The 26,184-nt window shown below is 37.9% G+C and overlaps 1 protein-coding gene across 23 annotated transcripts in view; it reads left to right on the top strand.

Annotated features, from left to right (window-relative positions):
• The window catches only part of BPTF (bromodomain PHD finger transcription factor), a 145,002-nt gene that overhangs the window by 74,607 nt on the left and 44,211 nt on the right, over positions 1-26,184 (top strand). For all 23 annotated transcript variants that reach the window (XM_026512443.4, XM_026512444.4, XM_026512438.4 and 20 more), the window contains 7 exons: positions 1,544-1,899; positions 2,622-2,753; positions 12,932-13,061; positions 14,008-14,146; positions 17,177-17,356; positions 18,299-20,609; positions 24,913-25,037. In XM_026512443.4, the coding sequence (XP_026368228.2) occupies positions 1,544-1,899; positions 2,622-2,753; positions 12,932-13,061; positions 14,008-14,146; positions 17,177-17,356; positions 18,299-20,609; positions 24,913-25,037 (3,373 nt within the window). The remainder of the gene's footprint in view (positions 1-1,543; positions 1,900-2,621; positions 2,754-12,931; positions 13,062-14,007; positions 14,147-17,176; positions 17,357-18,298; positions 20,610-24,912; positions 25,038-26,184) is intronic.

A 26,184-nucleotide genomic window follows, 5' to 3' on the forward strand; every position in this document is an offset into this window, starting at 1 on the left:
ATTTTATACAATAAGTACAGTTGTATACCCAAATTTCAGTTCATGTGGGGAAATGCTATAATTGGGTGGTATACTTTCTTACTGTATAGTTAGTTTTATTGTATATGATTCTAAAGAGGTAGAGACTTCTTTTTCACATACGGTAAAGAGTACGTTGTTTGTGGGCTAGTAAAGAGTTATAGGTGATTTAATGCTCAGTTCTAGCTGTAATAATTTTTTTTAAAGATTTTATTTATTAGAGAGCACGAGCGGGGAGTGGGGCAGAGGGAGAGGGAGAGGGAGAAGCAGACTCCCTGCTGCGTGGGGAGCCTTATGCGGGGCTTGATCCCAGGACCCTGAGTTCATAACCTGAGCCAAAGGCAGGCACTGAAACGACTGAGCCACCCAGGCATCTCCCCCCTTTTTTAAGATTTATTTATTATTTCAGAGAGATGCACACTTGGGGGCTCAGGGGATAGGGAGAGAGAGCATCTCAAGCAGACTCCCCACTGAGTAGGGAACCTAATGAGGGGCTCGATCTCACAACCCTGAGATCATGACCTGAGCTGAAGTCAAGAGTTGGACACTTAACCGACTGAGCCACCCAGGTGCTTCTAGTAGTTTTATTTTTTATTTCTTAAGAAGTAATCTCTATACCCAGTGTGGGGTCAAACTCACAACCCAAAGATCAAGAGTCATACACTTTACTGACTGAGCCAGCCGGGTGCCTCAGCTAGTACTTGGTGTTTCTGTTCCCCAGCTAGCTAGGGTAGCAGTATAAGGCCACAACTGTGTCTTCCATATTTAAGAATTATTTGCAAGGTAGATATGCAAGAATATATAGTGTTCTTTTCTAAACATAGGAATTTCTTTAAAGCAATAGCTTCGAAGCTGGTTTTTCACTCTGACCCTCAGTATGACATTTTTCATAGCATTCCAGTACACACATTCAGAAGTTTCCTGAAATAGTATTTTACCTTACCACGTGGGAAGCACTCTGGTATTTTCTTTTCTAGTCTAGTTGATTGTGTTATATTTTGTTGTTGTTTTTTTTTAAGTTGAAAAGATCCACTATTGATCTCATGGTTCACTAAAGGATTGGGATCAGCTGTTGGAAAACAGGCTTTTAAAGTATCCATGGGCTCTCATACTAAAGCTGGAATGATAAAAGGAGCAGAAAAAAAGATATTTTTAGGAATATATTTTTTGGGGAGTAGTACGTGTAGTGCCTTACGTTTTCCCTACCGTATATATCATAAGCTTAAAGTAATGGTTGGTGAATGATGTACACATGTGGTTTTGTGTGTATATTTGAGATACATGAAAATACTTCATAAAGTCTGACATACAATAAGCACTTAGAGGTTCTTTTTATGGGAAGATCTTGGTTGTTTAATTATAAACAATTATGTTTAGCTTTTAACTTCGCTGATAAATTTCAAAAGTTCAGTCGTAAGATATACCTGAACTTTATTTTGAATGATAAATTACAGATTATTGAAAGACAGTTGATTAAGTTTACATATTTGATATGAATAATCAGTCTTTTTATTTTCTTGGTCAGGTACTGGTAGTTAACTCTCAAGGAGAAATTTCACGGTTGAGCACCAAAAAGGAAGTGGTCATGAAAGGAAATATCAACAATTATTTTAAGTTGGGTCAAGAAGGGAAGTATCGTGTCTACCACAATCAGTACTCCACCAATTCATTTGCTTTGAATAAGCACCAGCACAGAGAAGATCATGATAAGAGAAGACATCTTGCACATAAATTCTGTCTGACTCCAGCAGGAGAGTTCAAATGGAATGGTTCTGTCCATGGGTCCAAAGTTCTTACCATATCTACTCTAAGACTGACTATCACCCAACTAGAAAACAATATCCCTTCATCCTTTCTTCATCCAAATTGGGCTTCACACAGGTAAAGGAAACTAAGGTTCATTTATTTCTGTGGATATACTAAAAATTTACGAAATGATTATTGCACGTGCTCACTTGAAACGCATTACCAATGAATTAGTTAGCAAGACACTGAGCACATTAGGGATGTGAGTATACTTCTAAGTTACTGGACCAGCATTAGCATTTGGAAGACTCCTCTGGAGCCCAGAGGAGGCCACTCAAAGTTCCAGAACACTGTAGAAGGTTTAAGGAATTGGAAGACTAATCGATCTCTGGGATTCCTTCTAGTGTTAAAAATCTGTGATTCAGGGGCGCCTGGGTGGCACAGTTGTTAAGCATCTGCCTTCTGCTCAGGGCGTGATCCCAGCGTTCTGGGATCAAGCCCCACATCAGGCTTCTCTGCTAGGAGTCTGCTTCTTCCTCTCCCACTCCCCCTGCTTGTGTTCCCTCTCTCGCTGGCTGTCTCTCTCTCTGTCAAATAAATAAATAAAATCTTAAAAAAAAAAAAAAAATCTGTGATTCAGAGGTCCTGTCCCCATGCTTTAATGAAACCACTATTTTGCACCAAAATAAATAAATAAAAATTTAAAAATCTATGATTCTGTGAGGTAGGAACTTCCAGTAGCAGTATATTTAAACCTGCTTAGCCTAGGAACATATGCCCTATAAGATCAGAAATTACAGCTCTTGTGCTTTTAAGACCAACAAGTGAAATAACTTTTTTTCCCTCCTGAAATACAGGGCAAATTGGATCAAAGCAGTTCAGATGTGTAGCAAACCCAGAGAATTTGCACTGGCTTTAGCGATTTTGGAGTGTGCAGTCAAACCTGTTGTGATGCTACCAATATGGCGAGAATCTTTAGGCCACACCAGGTAAGTGAGTTCTGAGCCTTGTAAATGGTGTACCATACTCCCTTTTGGAATATTAGCCTGTTAATGAAAGTTCGTGTATTTAAAAGGCCATATTACAATTAAATTAAACTCTTCCTGGCCTTTTCCCTTCTCTGTGAGATGTAACACAAATAAATATTATTTCTATTATTATTTAAAAGTAAAAAGCATTTTTATTGAACAGAAAGAGCACTCACATTTTTTTAATATCCTAGAATGTTTCAGTTACTGTGCTGGGCATCTGATTTACTTAGAATTGAATGTCTAGACATGACTCAGCTCCTGAGTAGACCAGAGTTGTGTGACTTCAGCAGACTGTTAAAAAAAATTGATAAATTTTGTGACTTGAATCTACTTTTTAATTCAAATGGATTTTTTTATCTTTAGTTAGTCTTTAAAAAGTTATTACTATAAAAACTAATATAAGCTTATGGTAAAAAAAATGAAAATTACTATTCAAAGTGAAAAGAAGGAATCATTTTACCTTCCCCGCCCCTCTACAGAGCCCATTCTGAAGGTATGACACTTATTTTGTTAATACAAATAATATTTTGTGTTGCTTCCCACATCTGTGTTTTATTTTATGATGAAAAGTTTTTTTTAAGAAAAGTAGTTTACACCTGCCAAATTTTCATCTCCTAAGGATTGCTCTCAGATTTTTGTGTGTGTGTGTGCTCTCCTTACATAATAAATCTTATAGATAACTTTGTTTTCTCTCTTTTCTACCTCCTGTTTTGAATGTAATTGCTGCTGCCAATAGAGGCTTCCACAAGTGGAATGGACTTAATTCTTCCTAGGATTAAAAAAAGAGGGTTAAGTTCAGGTGCTACAGACTGCATGCTAGAAGAGGAGAGCTGAATGGCTGCCATAGCTTTATTCTACTTCTTACTGATCTCTTTTACAAGGTAGAGCAGAGAGTCAGAGGCAATTGTGAAGCAGTACGCTGGGTTTCTGTTGCTCCTTCTTGCATTTACCTCCAGACTTGCCCCAAACTGTTCTGTCCCAACTTTCTTCTATTCAGGGATCATCCTGAAGCAGCCATGTCTCTAGTGACAAGAAATCAATACTTTGAGAACTGAAGCTTAGCTAAGTGTTGGTAAATAAACTCCAATACTCAAATATAACTTAAAGTGACTAAATCAGGGGCGCCTGGGTGGCACAGCGGTTAAGCATCTGCCTTCGGCTCAGGGCGTGATCCCGGAGTTCTGGGATCGAGCCCCACATCAGGCTCCTCTGCTATGAGCCTGCTTCTTCCTCTCCCACTCCCCCTGCTTGTGTTCCCTCTTTCACTGGCTGTCTCTATCTCTGTCAAATAAATAATAAAATAAAATCTTAAAAAAAAAAATAAAGTGACTAAATCATACCTTTTCTAAATTCATTTCTCGATTTTAAACATTCCAATGGAAGATGGAATTCAACTTTTTTTTAAAAATGAGTTTGGTTTTTTTTCTTCCTGGTTTGTCATTAATGGCTAGCCTTCTAAGCATGTCACTTAGAGTTATAAAATTATATCATGAATTGTATTTGTATTAATGACACATCTGGTAATATATGAAAGAATCTTTTTTAATATTATGAGGTAAAATAGAATGCTCTGAATTTTTAAAAAATTAGAGACTACGATTCAGAAAAATTAGAGATTAATAACAGGGCACTAACTTCTCTTAGTACTATGGTCAAAAACTTCCAGGTGACAAACTTCTAAGATTTGACCTTAAGGAACTGTTTACAAATTCAGCCAGTTATTTTATTCGTTAAATGATTGGTTATTATGATTGTCAATAATAAAGCTTTGAGAGCCTTCTAAATATCTAACAGTTGCAGGACATTTAAAAAATATTAGTAAATTAAGATTTTTTTGAGAAAATTATAAAGCCTTTGTTGAAAAACAATGTTAGGTATGGAAGAATACCTAAATAAGTAGAAATATATCTCATGTTCATGTATAGGACTACTCAGTGTCTTAATAGTGTTAATTTTTCTCATATTATTACATAAATTAATTCTAATAGCATGAATAATTATCATTGGGCTTTCTGCAGAATTTGACAAGATGATTAAAAATTTTATATGGAAAAGGGCAATAGTAGGGTTTACACTTAAAGGACAGGGTAGAGGGACGCCTGGGTGGCTCAGTTGGTTAAACGTCTGCCTTCGGCTCAGGTCATGATCCCAGAGTCCTGGGATCAAGTCCCATGTCAGGCTCACTGCTCAGAAGGAAGTTTGCTTCTCCCTCTGCCTGCTGCTCCCCCTGCTTGTGCTCTCTCTATCTCTGTCTCTCTGACAAATAAATAAATAAAATCTTTTAAGAGAAAAGAAAGGACGGGGTAGAAAGACTTGTCCTACCAGATAAAAAAAACTTATTTGGTAGCTATAATAATCCTGCAGTATAGATACAAAGATAAATAGACCAGTGGTACAGAATAAACCATCCAGAAAGAGACCAGCCCATACATAGAAATGTAATAGATGATAGAGTAGCATTTTAAAAAGGTTGAACTGTTCACTAGCAGGTGTGATGTGGCAATTTGAGTTATCTGTATGGTGGGAAATTGGATCCCATTCTTTATATCATACACAGTAGTCAGTTCCAGGTAGAGTAAATCCTAAATGCAAAAAGCAAAACTCCCAGGAAGAAACTATAAGAGATAATGATTTTGGAATGAAGAACGTTCCCTCCCTTCCTCCCTTTCTGTCTCCTCCACTTCCTTCCTTTCTTCCTTCTATCCCATTTCCCTTTTCCCCTTGCCTCTCCTTCACATATTTTTTCCTTCTCCCTCCACTTCCTCCCATATTTCGTTCCTTTTCTCTTACTCTTGATGGTTTTCTTTCCTTCCTGATTCATTCTGTTTCAGAACGCACCAAAGTGTGGCATTATTTCTTCCATTGTTAAGCTGTTATCTATCAGATAAGAATGAGTGTGCATATAGGTATCTGTGTATCTGCTGTTACTACAGGTGACTTTCCTTTTTCATGTTTAATATTGTAATACATACGTAAGATTGTAATATATAAGCAAGAATGGGTCATAATAAAAAAAACACCTGTGAACTCATCAACCAGTTTCAAAAATAAGAACATTATCATTATTGCATCTACTTTCCATTCACATTACTTGCCTCCCCTGAGAGATAACTGTAATTTTTAAGTTTTTTTTGTTATATCCGTTGTTTGACTATGTAGTTTTATCACATATGTATAGATCAGTGAATGGTGGATTGTTTTCTGTTGCTTGAGTTTTATAATAATGTGTCATCCTAAAAAACTAAGTCATAGACTGGTTAACAGTTTTTATTTTTTTTATCATAGTATAATCAAAAGAGGGTTAGTGTTCATAATATATTCAAGAATTTCTACAGTTCAGTAAGAGAAAAATCAAACCATTTAGTAGGAAAAAAGGTCAAAGATACAAATATAATTCAGAGGAGACACAAATAGCCAAAAACATGAAAATTTCCCTGGTAAGGTGAGGTAAATGCACATTAAAACTAGGGACTGTTATTTCACCCCCACGCCCATAGGATTGTTAAAAATTTAGCGAATATAGGCAAATAGGTGACATAATAGAAAGAGCAACCAGAGAAGTGGGCACTGCAACCATGGGAAAGAATCATCTGGTAAAAACAAAGTTGAAAATGCAATTCTACTCCTAACTCAGTACCTTAGAGAGACCTTACATGTGTACGTGAGAAGATATGTAGGAAGAAATTTTTTTTTTTAGTAGGTTCCACGCCCGTCGTGGAGTCCAGTACGGGACTTGAACTCATGACCCTGAGATCAAGACCTGAGCTGAGATCACGAGTCGGCCGCTTAACCGACTGGGCCACTCAGGTGTGCCCCAAAATGTTTCTTACAGTACTTTGTAATGGTAAAATTTGGTAACAATCCCTAACTGCCCATAATTAGGCACGTTTAAGTTATGGGGTGGTTCTGTAATGGGCCATTATACAGCCATGAAACTAGAGCAAGCGTCAATGAGATTGAATCTCATGAATGTACAATAGAGTAAAAACAATTCTTTTCTTAAAAATACATGTAGTATGATTCTATTTATGTAAAGTTTAAAAGCATGTATTCTAGTATGTTAAAATGCTGTTTGTGGATACAGACATTTGTGGTAAAAGTTTAAAGAAATACAGGAGATATATGCTTAAAACCTAAGAAGTACACTTCTAAATAAATAACAAATATTCAAAGAACAATCGTAATGGAAACTAGAAAACACTTCAAATTGAATGTTCATGAGAACCCTACGTATATTGAAATTTGTAGGCTGCCACTGAAGAGTACCCAGGGGTGAATTGGTAGCCTTCAGTGCTTACATTAGAAAAGAAGAGCTGCAAATTAATTAGTCACCCCGAAGACAGGAAATATTAAGAACTGTTGAACATTAAATATTTGATGAAACAGAGAACATACCTTAGATCCCATTATAATTTTACAAACCTCTGATGAGATTATCAGGAAAGAAAAAATAAAGGAGAAAACACAAATAACCATCAGAAATAGAAAAGGGACTATGCCAATCAGTATTTCTGATTCACTCTCACTGGCACTAGAGATTTTAAACCTTCAGAGGGTCCACTAACATAGTATTCAGGCTTCCTACATCCATAGAGGAAGGGCCCACTGGGCTCCTACTTTTGGGTAGAAGGATTGGGGAAGAGGGTCTGCCACCCCCATCTCAGTTACTGGACAGTAGGGTATAGGCCATGCTCTCTTCTCAGGCAGGAAAAGGATTTCTGGTTCAGTTTAAAGGATATCACTGTACCTACCAATAAGGAGGTGGGCAGGACCAGATGACTTCATAAGGAAGTTCTTCAGATTTCAGGTAATAGATAATTCTATTCAAACTCTTCTATAAAATGGAAAAGGAAGGAAATCTCGCAGATTATTGTTAGGTATAATACTATTAAAAAACTTGATGCATAGAAATAGACAAAAGATAACTAGAAAATCATGGCCCTGTCTCCTTTATTAATATTTATCATTGGTTAATAATTAATGGCAAGTAGATGTGCATTCAGGTACTCTTAAAACACTAGCAAATATATTCAGGAGTAAATTTTAAAAATTGTAAACCATGGCTAAATTGGCTTCCCCTAGACATGGAAGACTTGTCCACTCTTAGGAGATTAATAATATCATGCTGTTTTAAGAAGTCAAAGAGAGAAAACTTTGATCCTCTCATTAGATACCAAGAGGGTATAAGTTCATTAATTCTTCTTTTTAAAAATTCTTAAATAGGAATAGAGAATAAATAGTCTTTTTTGTTTTTTTCCCCCATAAAGATGTATTCCAAACCAAACCATCATGCTTTCTTGATACATTCCCATTAACATTCAGATGGAACAAAACAAAAATGCCCACTATCAATGCTGTCTTTTAACTTTTCTTAAAAGTGTTAGCTACTGCAGTTCGTCAAGGGAAATAAAACATACAGATATATGTGTGTATATATATATGTATGTATGTGTTGGCAGATAAGGCATAATTATTATATGCAGTTGACCTAATTAGATGCTTAGAAACCCCAAGAAAATTGAAAAACTATCAGAAACAATCTGAAAACTAAGTAAAGATTTTATTTATTTGAGAGAGAGAACGCGCGCGTGTGCACGAATTGGGGGCGGAGCAGAGGGAGAGGGAGAAGCAGACTCTCTGCTGAGCAGGGAACCCAATGTTGGGCTCAGTCCCAGGACCCTGGAATCATGACCTGAGCCATATGCTTAGGTCTCACCTGAGATCAGATGCTTAACCAACTGAGCCACCCAGGCGCCCACTGAACAATACATTTTATGTAACAGTAACCATGTAGAAAACACTATGGGAGTTCTGAGTTAAAATAACAAATTGTATAAATACATTTAATTTTGTTCCTTAACTCCCTGAAAACCATGGCGGGGGGATTTTTTTTAAAGCATAAACCCACAGAGAAAAGGGGAACAGCAGAGAATACAGCAGCAGCAAAGCCGTGGAAGCAAGAATACAGGTGAACAAATGGTAAACTGCCTAGGAAGGCCATAGCCCAAGTCAGTGGGGAGAACTGAGAATTTTCATGAGTCACACCAGAGAATCATCAGAAGGCATAGGAGCAGGAAGTCCATAGCAGTCCATTTTGGACCGTATCTGTGCAGTGTACCTACTTCCACACAGTCCTGCCAGATAACCATGAGTATGGTGAGCCCAGTGTCTTCCAGGCCTCACTCAGACCCTCACCCTCAGATTTCACCAGAAGAGGCTACTGTGACCCAGTGACAAGTTTTTTTTCCTGGGAACCTTCTTTTAACAGTAACAATATTGCTCTTTTGCTCGTGCAGCTAGTTTTATTCTTGCTACTGAATTTTCAAAAGCCGAACTTCATACTGTTTGGGATATACACATGAGTGATAAAACTATAAAGAAAAGCAAGGGGACGATAACCCAAAAGTCAGGGTAATGACTGCCTGAGAGTGGGACACACTAGCTTCTGATGTATTTGGTTATTGATACAAAGTTCTCTTTCTTAACCTGGTTATATCTTACTTTTTTTTTTTTTTTAAGATTTTATTTATTCATTCGACAGAGAGAGAGACAGGGAACACAAGCAGGAGGAGTGGGAGAGGAAGAAGCAGGCTCCCAGGGGAGGAGCCTGATGCGGGGCCCGATCCCAGAACGCCGGGATTACACCCTGAGCTGAAGGCAGACGCTTAACGACTGAGCCACCCAGGCACCCCCATCTTACATATTCTTAAAAATTACAGTGAAAGAAAAGATCCCCATAACAGCAAAAACTCTCAAATAACTAGGAATAACTTTAACAAGAAATATTTAGGATCATGTAAAGAAATTATTAAAACTTTACTAAAGATAGAAAGGATACCTGGTAAATGAAAAGGTAAAGAGGGGCACCTGGTGGCTCAGTTGGTTGAGCAGCTGCTTTCGGTTTCCTGAGATCGAGCCCCACATCAGGCTCCCTGCTCAGCGGGGAGTCTGCTTCTCCCTCTGCCTTTGCTGCTCCCCCTGGTTCTGCTCTCTCGCTCACGTTCTCTCTCTCAAATAAATAAAATCTTTTTAAAAAATGAAAAGGTAAAGATACATTATCTTTTTGTATAAAGACATACAAAAAGATATACTTTTATATATGTAGTATACATATCTAAACAGATACGTACACATTTTCTAAAACTATGCATTATGATTACTTAATCTATCAAAATTCATATTCATTTCCATTATGAATAGGATTTTCCCTCCTTGGGGGGCAGACAGGCTTGATCAAAATGATACTAATATTTCAGCTAGAAAAATTAATTGCAAGAAAAGGGAAGTAGGTATGAGAAAAAAGGGAATAGATATTAGAACATTTTTGAAACTACAATAAAAAATAAGGTTTAGGGTAGCGGGATAGAACTAGACCTAAACACATGCGAGCATCTAGCAATGACAGCATTACATGTAAGTGAAGGAAAGAGGACATGTGTGGAGAAAATATCACCTAGATCCCTGCCTCAGCAAAAACATTCAGATCAAGGAAGGTTTTTTTAAAAAACAAAAACTAAAAAACTTCAATAAGAAACCATGGATTAATTATGTTTTTGTTGTGATACTTTCTTTTTAAACAGATGTAAAACCCAGATGCCATAGAGGAAAAAAGTGGATATATGTATTTAAAATTCTGAGTGGAAAAATAATATTATAATCAAACTCAAAAGACAGATGACAAACTGAGGAAAAATATTTGCACCACAAATGGGAAGTTACCTTAATTGACAAAGATCTTTTATAAATGAAAAGGACTAATAGTCCAGTACAGACAAGACAAAGGATTTGAACAGGCATTTTGCAGAAAAATAAATGTGAAAGGCCAGTGGACATAAAAAAAAATGTTTACTTTTCTCATAATTAAGGAAATGTAAATGAAAACAGTGGGATATAATTTCTTCTCTCTCAATTGGGCTAATAATTGAGAAGTTTGGTACTAACTTGAGTGAAGGTGTGGGAAAGGGTGGCTTTATAATCGGCGGCAGTGTGAAGTGTACAATTCTGAAGAGCTCTGTGGCTTTACTTGTCAGCATTTTAAGTGCCAGAACCTTTGGACCTAGCTACCCCACCACTGGGCAACACTGGGGGTACCCTCCGAGTTTGCCAAGAAAGGCACAAAACATTTTTTTCTTGTAGCTTTGTTTATAACAGCAAAACAAGCACAACAAGACCCTAGGCACGTCGTGCAGAATGGGAGTGGAGTTGAAGCGTGGTCGGCTCTCGGTTGAACCGTGGAGGTGTGGAGGGAACACCTGCCACCCAGTGCTCCTGCCAGTGTGGAGTGGCAGCTGGAGGCTGCACAGTACCAGCCCGATCAAGCTTCCTTCCTGGGGCCTCTAGGCTGCCCGCAGTAGCCAGGATTTCTGCCCAGCCAAACAGAATAGAACTCCTTCAGAGCTGAGCTTTATTGCTGCCAAAACATAAGGTTTGTCTTGGTGGCAGTGAGAACAACAGAATTTACTCTGGAGTAGCTAACCTCACAGATCAGCTACAGTACAACCTCGCTGGCCTGGCATCCTCTGCAAAGTGAACCCTTTGTATTTGGTGATGAAAATGTGTCTGTTTCCCATGTGAACACCAAGAGCACAAGCTGAGCGCCCAGCCCGGCTGTGAGCTCCCAGCCTATCACTGCACTGGTGGTCTCCCCGCACAGTGCTCCCTTCCCGGCCACTGTCAGCGAAGATGGCTCAGTTGCTGTATCAGACCTGAACTTTAGAGAGTTTTAAAGCTTAGCCCACAAAAACTATGTTCAGAAACACTCCTTGATCCTGGCTTAGTCATTCCTGTCTTACTCTGGCGGGCTGAGGCCGTCAGGTTATCCACCAAGCTGTAGCTACAGAGCTTCCCCACTCCCTGGTTGCAAGAGTAGTGGCACATTGATGGTATTTGGCTAAGTTAGTCCCCGGTGAGAATCTACTCCCTTTCCCCTCCTCCCATCAGTTGTGAGAGAATGAAGATTGTTTGCCATACTCATGTTGTGCAGCTAATAGGCATGCGCTCTCTTGGCCTGGGGTAGGCTGGATTTTAGGGTCCTATATTCATAGGGACACAAAGCTTTCTTGAAAGTGGAGATAAATAAGGAGTTTTTAGTGGGAGGATAGAGATAAAAAGAATTAAATCCCCTTGCACATCTTTCCAGCACCACCTCCTCCCCCAAGTTGACAAAAGATCTCTTGTTTTTTTTTTCACGTAGCTATGCATGCAAGATTGGCTACATCCGGGTAGCGTGTGATAAAGCAGTATTTCTACCACTGGAGCCCTTAGAGACAGACTCTTCTCTTCATAGTTTTCGGTCAATGTCCTTGTTTATGGGAGATATTCCCATTCACAAAAATCCAGTCTAATCATCTTAATGTAGAGCCTTACCACAGGCCCGCCTGTCTCCTTACTGCTGGGTGCAATGATAGCCATTTTCAGTCCTGAAAAAAGAGTGTGTTTAATGACTGACGCAAATCACTGTGGGTCCTTCTTTCCCAGCCCTTCCCCTCACCCAAAAGCGGGAGCCTTGTGGGCCTTTTTCTCTGTGGGTGTAGGAAGCCTGAATTCTACATTAGTGGACCCTGTGATGGCTTGAAAACCCCCAGTGCTAGATAGAATTAGAAATATTCGTTGTTAAAATAAAAGGTTTTGGATTTATTGGTCTTTTTGGTGGGAAGGAAATAATGTATTCTTTAATAGGGGGCTAATTCAATAAATTATAGTATGTCCATGCAGTGGGGTATATTATTTAATTCTTTGAAAAGATCTGTATCTTCTGGTATGAAAAGATCTTCTAGTACAATTATTCATTGATTACAAGCTGTGTAGCTGTGATTGTTATGTAGTATCCCTTTTGTGTAAATATGATGTTGGTGTATATATGAATAGTTTCAGGAATAAGCCATAAGCGAGTGTATTTCTTATAGGGACATATATGGGAAGGTTGGCATGTTTTTTCTTCTTTCTACTGTTTGATTTTTTCCTGTTATGGAATTATATATATCCTTATTTTTGTGAGTTGTAGTTGTCTAGGTCATGGGAATATAGCTAACCATCTTTGGATTCTGTCTTCCTAGTTTGCAGTACTGTATTTTTATCTTTTTAATTTATTTTTCAAAGTTAAATGCAGTTCTGCCTTTCCATTCATATATTCTTAGGTTACACAGGATGACATCAATTGAAAGAGAAGAAAAGGAGAAAGTCAAGAAAAAAGAGAAAAAACAAGAAGAGGAAGAAACGATGCAACAAGCTACATGGGTAAAATATACATTTCCAGTTAAACATCAGGTAATTTTTATTGTAGTCTTTTAAAATAGGGTTAGCCATTTCTGAGACTTGTATTCTGCAACTTTGAATACTTAAATATTGTTTTACTTTTGACACGATCTTTTATTTAATGTAGTTGGAACAAAGTAAATCTTTCTGGCAATTTTATAAGCATAGGATTATATTACTAGAATATAGGTGGGCTCTTAGACTAATTTGTTGAAATTGTTAGGAAACTGTAAAATTGTGTTACATTTTTCATATTAAAAAGGGGTACAATTGACCTTGGAAGAACACAGGTTTGAACTGCATGGGTCCACTTACACACAGGTTTTTTTTCTTTTTTTCCGGTAAATATAGTATAGTACTGTAAGTGTATTTTTCTTCCTTCTAATTTTTCTTCTTTTTTTTCTTTTAAGATTTATTTATTTTAGAGAAAGGGTGGGGGTGGGGGGCAGAGAGAGACTTAAGCAGACGCCCTGCTGAGCGTGGCGTCAGTCACAGGGCTCGATCTCATGACCCTGAACCAAAAGTAAGAGTCGGACGTTTAGCCAACTGCACCACCCAGGTGCCCCCTTCCTTATGATTTTCTTAATGACATTTTCTTCTCTCTAGCTTACTCTACTGTAAAGAATTCAGTATGTAATACATATAACAGACAAAATATGTATTAACTCTTCATGTTATTGGTAAGACTTTGGTCAACAGGAGGTATCAGTAGTTAAGTTTTGGGGAAATCAATTATATGTGGATTTTTGACTGCATTGGGGGGGCAGCAATCCCCATGTTGTTCAAGGGTCAGCTGTAATCAGTTTTTTCATAAATCTTTGATTCCTGTTGAAAATAAAATTGATTGGTAAAATTATTTGCCTGACTGTTGATCTTGTTTGATAAAAATGTATAAAACCAGATGTGCTTTATAAGCATTCTCATTCTTGTTTAATCAAAATGTTTTCATTTACACCAGGTTTGGAAACAAAAAGGAGAGGAATACAGAGTAACAGGATATGGTGGTTGGAGCTGGATTAGTAAAACTCATGTTTATAGGTTTGTTCCTAAATTGCCGGGCAATACTAATGTGAATTACAGAAAGTCGTTAGAAGGAAGTAAGTAATTGAAGTTATTTTTTCTATGTTATAGTTTCTGATTTTGTACTATTTTTTATAAATTTGTAGTATGTTGTCCATATTTTGTTAAAACTGTTTTTCTGAAATTTTTAATAGAACACGCAAAACTACCAGTGTAGTTTATTAATAATAAACTGTAAAATACTTTAAATTACTTTTATTCTCAGAATTTTTATAGCTAGGATTTCAGTTAAAGGTGATAGAATAGAACTTACTAAAAAAAGAAAAAGAAAAAAGGCCTCAGCCACCTGATTGTTTTTCTAAAATCTTAAATTCAGTATTACCTTACTTCATAAGGAACCACCTTTCTGGTAACCTCAAAGTTATAGCACATAGCAAAGCCAGAAAGGAAGTGATAGAGACTTCTCTAACATTTCCACATAAATGAGGGAGGTATTAACTCAGTTTGTGCTATTCGCTAACAACTTCAGTATTTAGAATCACAGAGCTCTAGAGGGGAACTGCCCTATTAAGAGATCATCTATTTTGAAACTCACATTCCATGAGCAGATTATTTCATGAAGATGTGAAGTTACATACAGTTCACATAGATAGGGATAGAGCCCTGACTGAAATCCATGTCTCCTCGCTCCCACTGTCCTTTTTACACTCTACATTGCCATCTCTCTCTGTTACCTGAGCAGTTTTCAAAAGCAGTTCTGCTCACTGTGCTGTGTAATTTTACTAATGTGTGGTGTGCTGTGTTCTCTCCTATGAAGCCTGTGCTACAGTGGGTACTATGTACATATGTAGCTAACTAATTTTACTTCCTTGTGAATGGTTCTGGCGAATCCTGGACTGGTTAGATATTTGAAACTGTTAATGTGGTAAAGTTATCATTTTGGATTACCTTTAACAGAAAAAAAATACGTATTTCATAAGGCTCACTGGAATTTATACGGACTGGGAGTGTCTTTCACATAATAGATGCTCAGTGAGTATTTCTGTTTGCCAGATAGAACTGTTGAGTATTAAATTCTATTATGATTGGATTATATTCAAGCTAAAATGTCCTTTATAATAAATTGTAAAAGATTAACATTTTTTTATTGCTATTTTGTTGCTCCAGTTAGCCATGTAGCAATTAGAATTACAGAGAGCTTTTGTTTAGTTGTGTCTGACGTGGTTTGTCTTGTGTAGTAAAATCCAGATTATCAATAAGCAAAATATTTAGGCTTTTTAAATTTATCTTATGTCTACTTTCCTTAGCATCCAGTTTCTGTTGTCCAGTTGCTGGGCCCTTATCCAGTTGGGTACCAAGTTGGTCTTCCAGCATCTCTTGAGCCTTTTCTCTTAGGTGGTAGCAATGCACATTGTTAGCTTAATTTAACTATAGAATAGGAATTATAGTGAAGGCCTTAGTAACCACCAATTTATAATCTCAGAACTAATGGTCCCTGTAATAATGGCTGATATAGTCTGATCATATGATAGAGGCACAGATGTGTTAGGGAGAACAGAAATGCAGTTCAGGGAACCTTGACCTTGCATCAGAAGACTAGTGTTCAACTTGTTTGACTGCTGACTGTGTCCCTTATCTCTAACCTCCATTCTAACTCAGACTGGATCCATTTGTTTTGCATATTAGTTTATAAGTGTCAATAAAGGTATTGATATGCAAGGATTAACAGAAGATATTAATTAATAGTCTGTATGTCAAGAAGAACTTTAATGGAGAGGAAATCACAAATACTTTATAATTGCCTATTTTAAATATCCACGTTCTTAAAGCTTTTAAATGGGGCTACTGCCATCATATAAAGCTCTCTGAGCAACTTAAAATCATCAAAAACGTATTGCCCGGTTATTCTGAAATAACTTAAAGAAGCATTGAATAAGGAGAGTATCAGTTTAGTTTTTGCCCATTTGGTACCTGGGGGTCCAGACACATCCTGTCACCGTCTTCTGTGTTTTTTTTCTTCTTTCACCAGTATCCTACTGTCTTAACAGATAGCTAGTTTGTTTTTTGCACTCTTCTCCATTCTCTCAGCCAGATCTTTCTGGAAGAAGTCATTTATTTAAATAAGAAGTGGGTATATGGTGCTAAGTTCTTGGGATATTTGGAATCAAGTGAAGAAAATAAAAAGTAGAAAATGCCTGTAAGGCCCAGGAAAATTCATCTGGGTAATAGTACTGTATCGTGGGCTTGATTTTTTTTTTTTCTTATGGAAAATTTGAAGCTACACGAAAGTAAAAGAGAATAGAATAATGAACTCCCATGCAACCATCATTCGACTTCTGTCGCTCTCCTGTTAGTTGTCATCGCCTACTTTTTTTCCTGGAGTTTTTTTTCCCCCATGTATTTAGAGCAAATTCCAGAAATCATGTTATTTACCAGTTCAGTATATATATCTAATTGGAGTAGACATTCCATAACCATCATGACATTACCTGTTCAATAAACTAATGATATTTAACGCATCCATCTCAAGAGTCTCAGTTCCTATTCCAATTACCCCAGTTGTGCCAGAGATGCCATTTTACTGTTGGCAGTAAATTAAGTCCAAATAAGGCCAAATGTTGCATTTGGTTATTTCTCTGAAGTCTCTTTTGTTCTGTGATAAATGCTATGATTCCCTACCCAGGAAAAAAAATACGTAAACAAACTTCTGTAATTAATTTCACTGGCTCTTGGATAGCCTTGAAGTCTATCCATGGACTCTGGGTGAAAAATACTTAAGTATTTATCTTTCTAATGTGATTCTTTAACACAAAGTGTGTTAAAAACACCGTTGTAGACTTTGTGGAGTTGTTGAGCAGTTGAGATAGTCTCATATGTGAAGGATTCTGAAGAACACCTAAAATGCAGTCATTCCTTTCATGCTTTAGGTCAGCCGAGCATATTAGGAAAGTATATACTATCTTCAACTTTTGTGTTTTTTTTTTAATAAAAAACAATGGTATAAATTGCTGGAAATTACTTGATAATTTCCACTAAACTAGATTTATTAAAGTAAATTGCTAATATTCAGAATATCCATAGTTATATATACACTCAATTCTTTTTAGCCAAAAACAATGTGGATGAAAATATGGATGAGTCAGATAGAAGAAAAAGTCCACGGAGTCCAAAAAAAATAAAAACAGAGCCGGATTCTGAGAAAGGCGAGGTAAAAGATTCAGATGCTGCCAAAGGAGCAGACCAAAGTGAAATGGACGTTTCCAAGATTACTGAGAAGAAGGACCAAGGTAAGGAGAGTCAGGTGTGGAGGGCAGCCTGGGGGTGTAAGATTGCACTGGATCTGGTTCGCACAGCAGGAGAGGTACTCTCTTATCTTTCTTTGAGAGCAGCTTTGTTGAATCATAACTCATTTGGTATATAACTAACCCATTTAAAGTGTACAGTTCAGTGGTTTTTAGTATTTCACAGAGCTGTTCAACTGTCACCACAATCAATTTTAGAACATTTTCATCACCCCAAAAGTAAACCTCATACTCAGTAGCAGTCAGTCTCCGGTCCTCCCTAAATCCCCCCAGCCTACTAGTCTACTTTCTGTCTCTATGGATTTGCCCTATTTCAGACATTCCGTATAAATGGAATCATGTAATATGTGGTCCTTTGTGACTGGCTTCTTTGACTTGGTATAATGTTTTCAAGGTTCATCCATGTTGTAGCGTGTGTCAGTATTTCATTGTTGCTTTTTATTTCTGAATAACAGGCCATTGTATAGATATGCCACATTTTGTTTATCCATTCATCAGTTGATGGACATTTGGGTTGTTTCTACTTTTTGGCTGTTATGAATACTGATAAGGACATTCGTGTACAAGTTCTTATATGGACATATGCTTTCATCCCTCTTGGGTAGATACCTAGTAGCGGAATTACTGGGTCATCAGCTAATGACTCTGTGTCCAGCCTTCTGAGGAACTTACATTGTCTTTTGTGAAAAGTCATTTTTTAAAAACCAGATATGCTAGATAATATATGAGCCCTGAGATATTTTATATATAAGGTTTAGCCCTGTCTGTTGACCTATCTTAATCCTGTATCAGGAGCTTTCAAATATATATTTATATTGAAGCCCTTGAGTGAAAATAAGAAACATTGGTAGTTTTTAAAATAAAAATATTGTGAATTCCACAGTTGAGACTGAAAGTTACACTTACGTAAATGTCTTTGTTTCACAGATGTACAAGAAATTTTAGATTCTGACAATGAGAAACCCTATAAGGAAGAACCAATGGAGATAGATGATGATGTGAAAACAGAGCCACGTATAAACTGTCAGGAAGGTTCTCAAGTAGATGTGGTCAATGTCAGTGAGGGCTTCCATCTAAGGACTAGTTATAAAAAGAAAATTAAATCATCTAAACTAGATGGACTTCTTGAAAGGAGAATTAAACAGTTTACACTGGAAGAAAAACAGCGTCTCGAGAAAATGAAGTTGGAGGGTGGAATTAAGGGTATAGGAAAGACCTCTACAAGTTCTTTGAAAAGCCTTTCTGAGTCACCAGTAACCATGAAAGCAAAAGAAGCGTGTCAGAGTGACTCACTTAGACAAGAACAAAGCCCTAATGCAAGTAATGGTAAATCTGAAGATGTGATTCGGGGATGTTCCCAAAGCAATTCTTCAATTCTTGGAATTGGTGATCCTGATCATACATCAGACAGACTTTATCCAAAAGATCAAATGTTAGATGACGTCTCCATTCAGAGCCCAGAGACAAACTGTCAGAAACAAAATTCTGTTGGAAGTGACATAGATGAGAGTCTCTCTGAACCTGCCACTCAAGGCCAGGAACCTAGTAAGATTAAAACAAGAGGAAGTGACCTTCTCATTGGTGACTCCAAACTAGCCAGTGCAGATGAAATTGGTACTTTGATCTATAGGAACAAAAAACCACTCATACGGGAGGATAATGACACCACTGTTTCTCCTTCCCAGAGCCCTTCACTTCCATCAGTACCTAAAAGTACTGATGATAGAGATCTCCCGTCTCTGTCAAAAGCAGTGGACTTTGAAGGAAAACTAGGATGTGTCTCTGAATATAACAGCACTTTGGAAAATAGTTCTGATACTATGTCTATTCAGGACAGCAGTGAAGAAGATATGATTGTTCAGAATAGCAATGAAAGTCTCTCTGAGCAGTTCATAACTCAGGAACAAGGTATTGAAGGCTTGGAACCATTGAAACGGGAGTTTGTTCCAGATAAGCCCACTGGAAACTATGATAAAAGACCACAGGGTAAGGTAACTGAAGCAAATGGTAGAAAGCCAAGTCAAGAACAGAAATTAGAGGAGAGATCAGTTAATAAGTGTATTGATCAAGTCAATCTAAAAAGTAGCACTGACAAAAAGAATAATGAAAATCGAGAGTCTGAAAAGAAAGGACAGAAAGCAAGTACCTTTCAAATCAATGGAAAAGATAATAAACCCAAAACATATTTAAAAGGGGAGTGCTTGAAAGAAGTCTCAGAGAGCAAAGTAGTAAGTGGTGACATTGAACCAAAGCTTAATAATATAAATAAAATAATTCCTGAAAATGATATTAAGTCTTTGACTGCTAAAGAATCTGCTGTAAAGCCATTCATGAACGGTGATGTCATCATGGAAGATTTTAATGAAAAAAACAACTTGGAAACAAAATCATGTTTACTGAGCTCTTCAGATGCTGAAGGCGACTACCAGGATGGCCTAGAGACCCTGCCACCAACCAAAGAGTCTGAGAGTGCACACACTACCATGCCTCCACTGTCTTGTCCAGAAAGCAGTTCCACAAATCAGGTAGAAGATATGGAAATTGAAACCTCAGAAGTTAAGAAAGTTACTCCCTCACCTATTACTTCTGGAGAGGAATCTAACCTCAGTAATGATTTTGTTGATGAAAATGGTCTGCCCACCCACAAAGATGAAAATGTCAACGGAGAGTCCAAGAGAAAAACAGTCATCACAGAAGTCACCACTATGACATCCACAGTGGCCACAGAATCAAAAACCGTAATCAAAGTAGCCAAGGGTGATAAGCAGACTGTGGTATCTTCCACAGAAAATTGTGCCAAATCCACTGTCACAACCACCACTACAACAGTAACAAAGCTTTCCACACCCTCCACAGGCAGCAGTGTAGACATCATCTCTGTGAAGGAGCAGAGCAAAACTGTGGTCACCACAACAGTGACAGACTCACTGACCACTGCAGGGGGCACTCTGGTGACATCTATGACCGTGAGCAAAGAATATTCTACAAGAGACAAAGTGAAACTCATGAAATTCTCAAGACCCAAGAAGACTCGTTCAGGTACAGCTCTGCCATCCTATAGGAAGTTCATCACCAAGAGCAGCAAGAAGAGCATATTTGTTTTGCCTAATGATGACTTAAAAAAGTTGGCCAGAAAAGGAGGAATCCGAGAAGTCCCTTATTTTAATTACAATGCAAAACCTGCCTTGGATATATGGCCATATCCTTCTCCTAGACCAACCTTTGGTATCACTTGGAGGTATGTACTTTAAAATGTATTTGGGGAAGGGAGAAAGTCTTTAAAGCATTATCTAGTAAGCATTATCTGAGCAGCCTTCAGAGTGTTAACTACAACTGCAGGGCTGGGAGGGAGAAAGTCTTAAAAGCATTATCTAGTAAGCGTATCTCATTTTTACAGAAAAAAATGAGATAATAAGAGATGAGACAGGGAAGCAGAAATTTAATGGGTCAACTTAGTGATGGAAATAAGGTACAGAGAATCTTGAATTTGGCCAGCTGGGAGGTACTCGAGTTTCTTATGGAAAAATGTTAAAAGACTGAAAAAAATGTAAGGGAATTCTTTGAAATGAAATTCAGTTTTACTTTTCACAAGACAGAAGAAACATGTCAAACATAGTTGTTTTTGTGGTTTTACTTTGCAAGTTATTGCCTTGTGTTTGCCTTGGGAAAGAATTACAGACTTGGATAATGGACTTTCTGGAATGTTTGTATTTTATTTCTGTTAGGTAATTCATAGACACATAAGACATAGGAAACATGCCTGTGAATCACACAAAGTTCATCATAATGTGGAAATCTTCCCAGTGTAATTTATTTGCATGATAAACATTTGTTTTGGAGTTCTCTGTTATTTATGTGAGAAGAGGTAGTCTCTGAGGTTCCTTAGGGATTTTTTTAAACCCAGAAATAGTCTTAATTTAAAATTTTCCGGGCATTAAACTTTGGGGATGAGTCATAAGTACGTAGTGTTGGCAGTTGTCAGATTGTGTAGTTTTATATTGGGAAAGGATCTTAGAAATTCTTATCTTTTATAGATGTGTAATAATTTGCCTCTGGCCACAGAGGGACAGAGTTAGGAATAGTGCCCGGTTTTCCTAAATTCCAGTCTAGTACTTTATCTGCTATATCACATTTCACATATCTGTCCTTGCTTTGTCCTTTTTCATGTCCTTGTCTTTCTATCTTTTCACCCTCACAACTGGAAAGGATGGAACATAAACACCGAAAAGTGTTCTGTGGGGCATGCTCGGAGTCAGAAACAGTCTTGATTGCTGCTAGGTTTTGATAGGAACCTGAAGTTATTTCAGCAAGTGACTGAGCAGACTCCACTCCACTCTAAGCTTCATTTCTGTGTGTCTTTATTATGGTTCCAGTTTCTTTAAGTTAAAACCATACCTTTTTTTTTTTAGTTTCTTTTATATTATAATTAGTATTATAAAACAAAAACAAAACAAAGTGTAAATGAGTACTCTCTCTAAAGGAATTAACTTATTAATATGACCAGTCATAGTTGGTTTGACCAAGGTTTTTTTAACTCATCTTTTGATTTGAATTAAAATATCATCACTCCATTACACATTCAATAGAGACAGCTGAAAAGTACAATTTCTCTGCAGGGCCTGCAATGAAGGATTTGCAGAATCCTGCAGGGAATCAAGGAACTCTTCATTACAGTTCATGGATTTATAGGATTACTCTGCACTTTTCTGCTTTCTTCATTGAGAGCGGTCCCAAAATGTATCCTTGACTGTCCTGCAGGTAACTTCTTTCCCACTGGAAAAGTTACTATGTACAAATACTTTAATTAAAATGACCTGGCAGTTGTGGAGGCCAACCTTTCTGCTCTTTTCTTTTCTGAAGTGGAAGGTAGGCTCAACTGGGAAGCACTTTTCTCTGAACCAGTTCTGATCAAGTGTTGCCCAGGGCCCTTTTCTGCACGGCTGGGTTTCAGGAGCCTTGTATTGTTATGTTTTAATATGCACTGTGGGCACAATTGGTACCTGTTTAGTTAATTTCTCATTTTTTAATGGAAGGAAATTCCTTCCTGTACATTTTAAACAGATATTACTGTCAAATATATGCTAACGTCTAAATTTGCTGAAGTTGAGGGAAACAATCCCTTGTATCTAACAGAGGCATGGGTAAATATGTAAAATATTCTTGACTTTACAATGCATTTTTTAAAAGTGTATTGCTGTAAAAACCATGCATGCGAAATGCATTTTTATAGTCACACTTGGATAAAATATGTCTGATGCTTAAGAGTAGAAGCTAAGAATGCCAAGAGGTGCATGTTTGATTTTTATTAATGTTAAGGCTGAGCAGTGGTGAAAAGTGAAACTTGTCTTGTCAACTCATTAGGCCTCTTTTTTCCTCCTCACTGTCCATTCCCTTACTTCCTTTTTCCTGGGCCCTGATACTGTGTTTCATTATCACTTTGAACCAGTAGTTGTCTCCACAGTGCTGCCCAAATGATTCTCCTAAAAGCAGATCTATCCTGTGAATGTTTTGACTAAGCTGAGCAGCCTTCAGAGTATTAACTGCAACTGCAGGGCTGGGAGGGGGAAAGCGTTCATCACCTCTGCACCACATCTGTGAGAAGTACTTCCCTTTACAACCCCTCCTATACTGGATACGTTCCAGACGCCTTAACACAGATCACCTTTACTGCTCTTCTTTTATCCTTCCATATGGTGCAGCACGTGCCGACCCTGCCATCCTCTCATGCTGGCTTCGTCTCGCTGCGCTTCTACGCCCCTTCCCTCCAGTCAGAGCACGCCAGGTGTGCTTTCTGGGACGAAGAGTGTGCTCTTGTACGCTTTGCTCCTGAGCTTACGTGTGCCCCTTGCTGTGGCGTAGCCATCTCCACATCTTTGTCCTTTGAGACTCAAGCAAAGCTCTGATCCCCATCCCAGAACCGAGTCAGGTGCCCCTCGCACTTATCTCTGTTACGGCTCCTGAGGATACAAGAACAGATTATGATTCATTTCCCTGTCTCCAGCTCCTTTCAGTTAGTCTCACACACACAGAAAGCACTCAAGTATTTTTTGAATGAATACATGAATGAACACGCTTTTGGTGTGTTTCCCTCCTGGTGGGGTTTCCATTGCAAAATAGAGATGCATTGAAGTTGCTGTTTGACTGTAGAGAGTGAGGGAGAGAATGAGAAACATTTCTCTTCCCAAATACATATCCATTTGGCATCCAGAGTTCCCTAGGCATTTCTGTAGGGTGTGGTCTGAAAGTGACACATACTTTCCCCCTTCTCAGGACATCCCTGCACTGGAGAACATTCACCCTTCCATTTAAGAATTGTTCTGTCCAGGTCAGATGATTCACAGGGCGACAGCACAACAAAGGCAGTCCTGGAGTCACAGGTGGAGATGGAAATTTAAGAACCTGCTGCAGCTCTTTGGTTGGAGTGCTCCCTTTCTTACACGGTTCATGTTCCCAGCTTAATGTTTAGAATAGAAAACATTGCCTCTCAAATACAAATCGTCTTAAGGTTTATCTTCTACCTCTGTTAGAGGAGGAAATTATTTTAGTTTTATAGATTTTTCTGTATACTGCAATCAACCAGTATATTTATTTAAGTATGCGAAACTGTCAGCAGAGTTTGATTACACAACGACCACACCAATAGAGAATTGATACGCTCCTTTATTTTATTTTTTGGTTAGTTATTTATTTTATCATTAGTTCCCACTTGGGACATAATATTCATTGCAGTTTTAAATTAATATTGTGAATTAATATTATTTTAAAAGAATATCTAAAATGGTCAATAACTGTACCCAATGCTTAGAAAAAACCTGAACACAGAAATTCCTTTGTCTCCTGATCAGTAACTAATCTAGTATTGTCCTTTTTTATTACTTATGGTATTGTAGAATTCTAAAACTATTATACTAATGTGGTGAAAGTGTTTATTAGTATTAGCAGGTATTCATCATCTAGTAGTTCATGTTTTGCAGAACCACCATTTGGATACAACATTTCTGTCCGTTTGGAAAGGACTTGTTGGATTTGTGGGGGAGTCTTTTTTTTTTTTTTTTTTCTGTTTTGTGTTTTGAGAAAATTTAAGCAGTTTCATTTTGTTTCAACACAAATCAATCAGTTAAGATTTTATCCTTCAAAACTCTTTTATCACCTTTAGTAAGTTATTTCTCTATATTTGTCCTCCTTCATAATTTCTCTAACAAGTATTTTGAAATTAGGCTAAATGTATAAAATCTTCATAAATTCTTGCCATGTTAGTCTTAAAATGAAACATGCTCATTTTACAAATTTATATGACATTTGAAGCAACTGCAGACCCCTTTTAAATTGTTAGTTGCATATTATGCCTAGGAACAAAAAGGGACGTATAATAGCGAAAGTGCTTACAAAATTGTATTACAGTTATTAAAATAATGAAGACAAGATACAGCCCTTCAGTTTAATAATAGAGAGTGTGTGTGTGTGTGTGTGTGTGTGTGTGCACGCATGCACGTATGTACATAGACAATACATATGTAGATTTTCTTGGGTTTTTCTTTCAGGTATAGACTTCAGACTGTAAAGTCCTTAGCTGGAGTGAGCCTTATGTTACGGTTACTGTGGGCAAGCCTGAGATGGGATGACATGGCAGCCAAGGCCCCTCCGGGAGGAGGGACTACGCGGACAGGTAAGGGTTTCGTACATTCTAGTTTAAGTTAGAAAGGGAAAAAAATCACTTGACAGTTCATTTAATTTGAAGCATTTCTGTTATTTATTAAAACATAATGCTTGTGTATAAAAATACGGCTTTGTGGGGCGTCTGGGTGGCTCATTTGGTTAAGTGTCTGCCTTCAGCTTGGGTCATGATCCCAGGGTCTTGGGATCGAGCCCCGCATTGGGCTCCCTGCTCAGCGGGGAGCCTGCTTCTCCCTCTCCTCCCCTCTCTTGCTATCTCTGTCTCTCTCTCTCTCTCAAATAAATAAAATCTTAAAAAAAAAATACAGCTTTGCTAAAGTAAGATCCCAGGGGCAGGGAAGGTGGGGACATCAGATTATAAGGTGAGTCACTTACGGGTGAACCAATCTGAATTTTTAAAAGGTCTTTATTGGAGCGCCTGGGTGGCTCAATCGGTTAAGCATCTGACTCTTGATTTTGGCTCAGGTCATGATCTTGGGGTTGTGAGATTGAGCCCTGCTTTGGGCTCCACACGCAGCAGGTAGTCTGCTTGAGATTCTATCGCTCCCTCCCCACCCCACCCCCAACCCCCCCATGCTCGCTCACTTGCGTGTGTGTGCTCACTCGCTCTCCCTCGGAAAATAAATCTTTTTTTAAAAAAAGATCTTTATTATTGTAGAGTGTAAGTCAGTTAAACTGGGACATCTGGAACCCTATGCTTGCTGCTTCTTTCTTCTCTTATTATTTTGACTGCTTTGTTACCAAAAACTAAGCTGCCCCCAGAAACTAAGCTGCCCCCTAATAGCATTTTGCCCAGTTTAGAAATTTTCAGTGAGGGGCGCCTGGGTGGCACAGCGGTTAAGCGTCTGCCTTCAGCTCAGGGCGTGATCCCAGCGTTCTGGGATTGAGCCCCACATCAGGCTCCTCTGCTGGAAGCCTGCTTCTTCCTCTCCCATTCCCCCTGCTTGTGTTCCCTCTCTCGCTGGCTGTCTCTTTCTCTGTCAAATAAATAAATAAAATCTTTTAAAAAAATTTTTTTTTTTCAGTGAGGAAAAAAGTCAGTATTTATTGCACTCTAGCAATGATCCTGAAGTCATTAATTAATCAAATGTTTTCAAAGGCTTCTTCCATGTGTGTCTCCTTTTTAAAGCACCAGATGT

This window comes from Ursus arctos, unplaced genomic scaffold, assembly GCF_023065955.2.
Source record: "Ursus arctos isolate Adak ecotype North America unplaced genomic scaffold, UrsArc2.0 scaffold_24, whole genome shotgun sequence".
In the NCBI taxonomy this organism is placed as follows: domain Eukaryota; kingdom Metazoa; phylum Chordata; class Mammalia; order Carnivora; family Ursidae; genus Ursus; species Ursus arctos.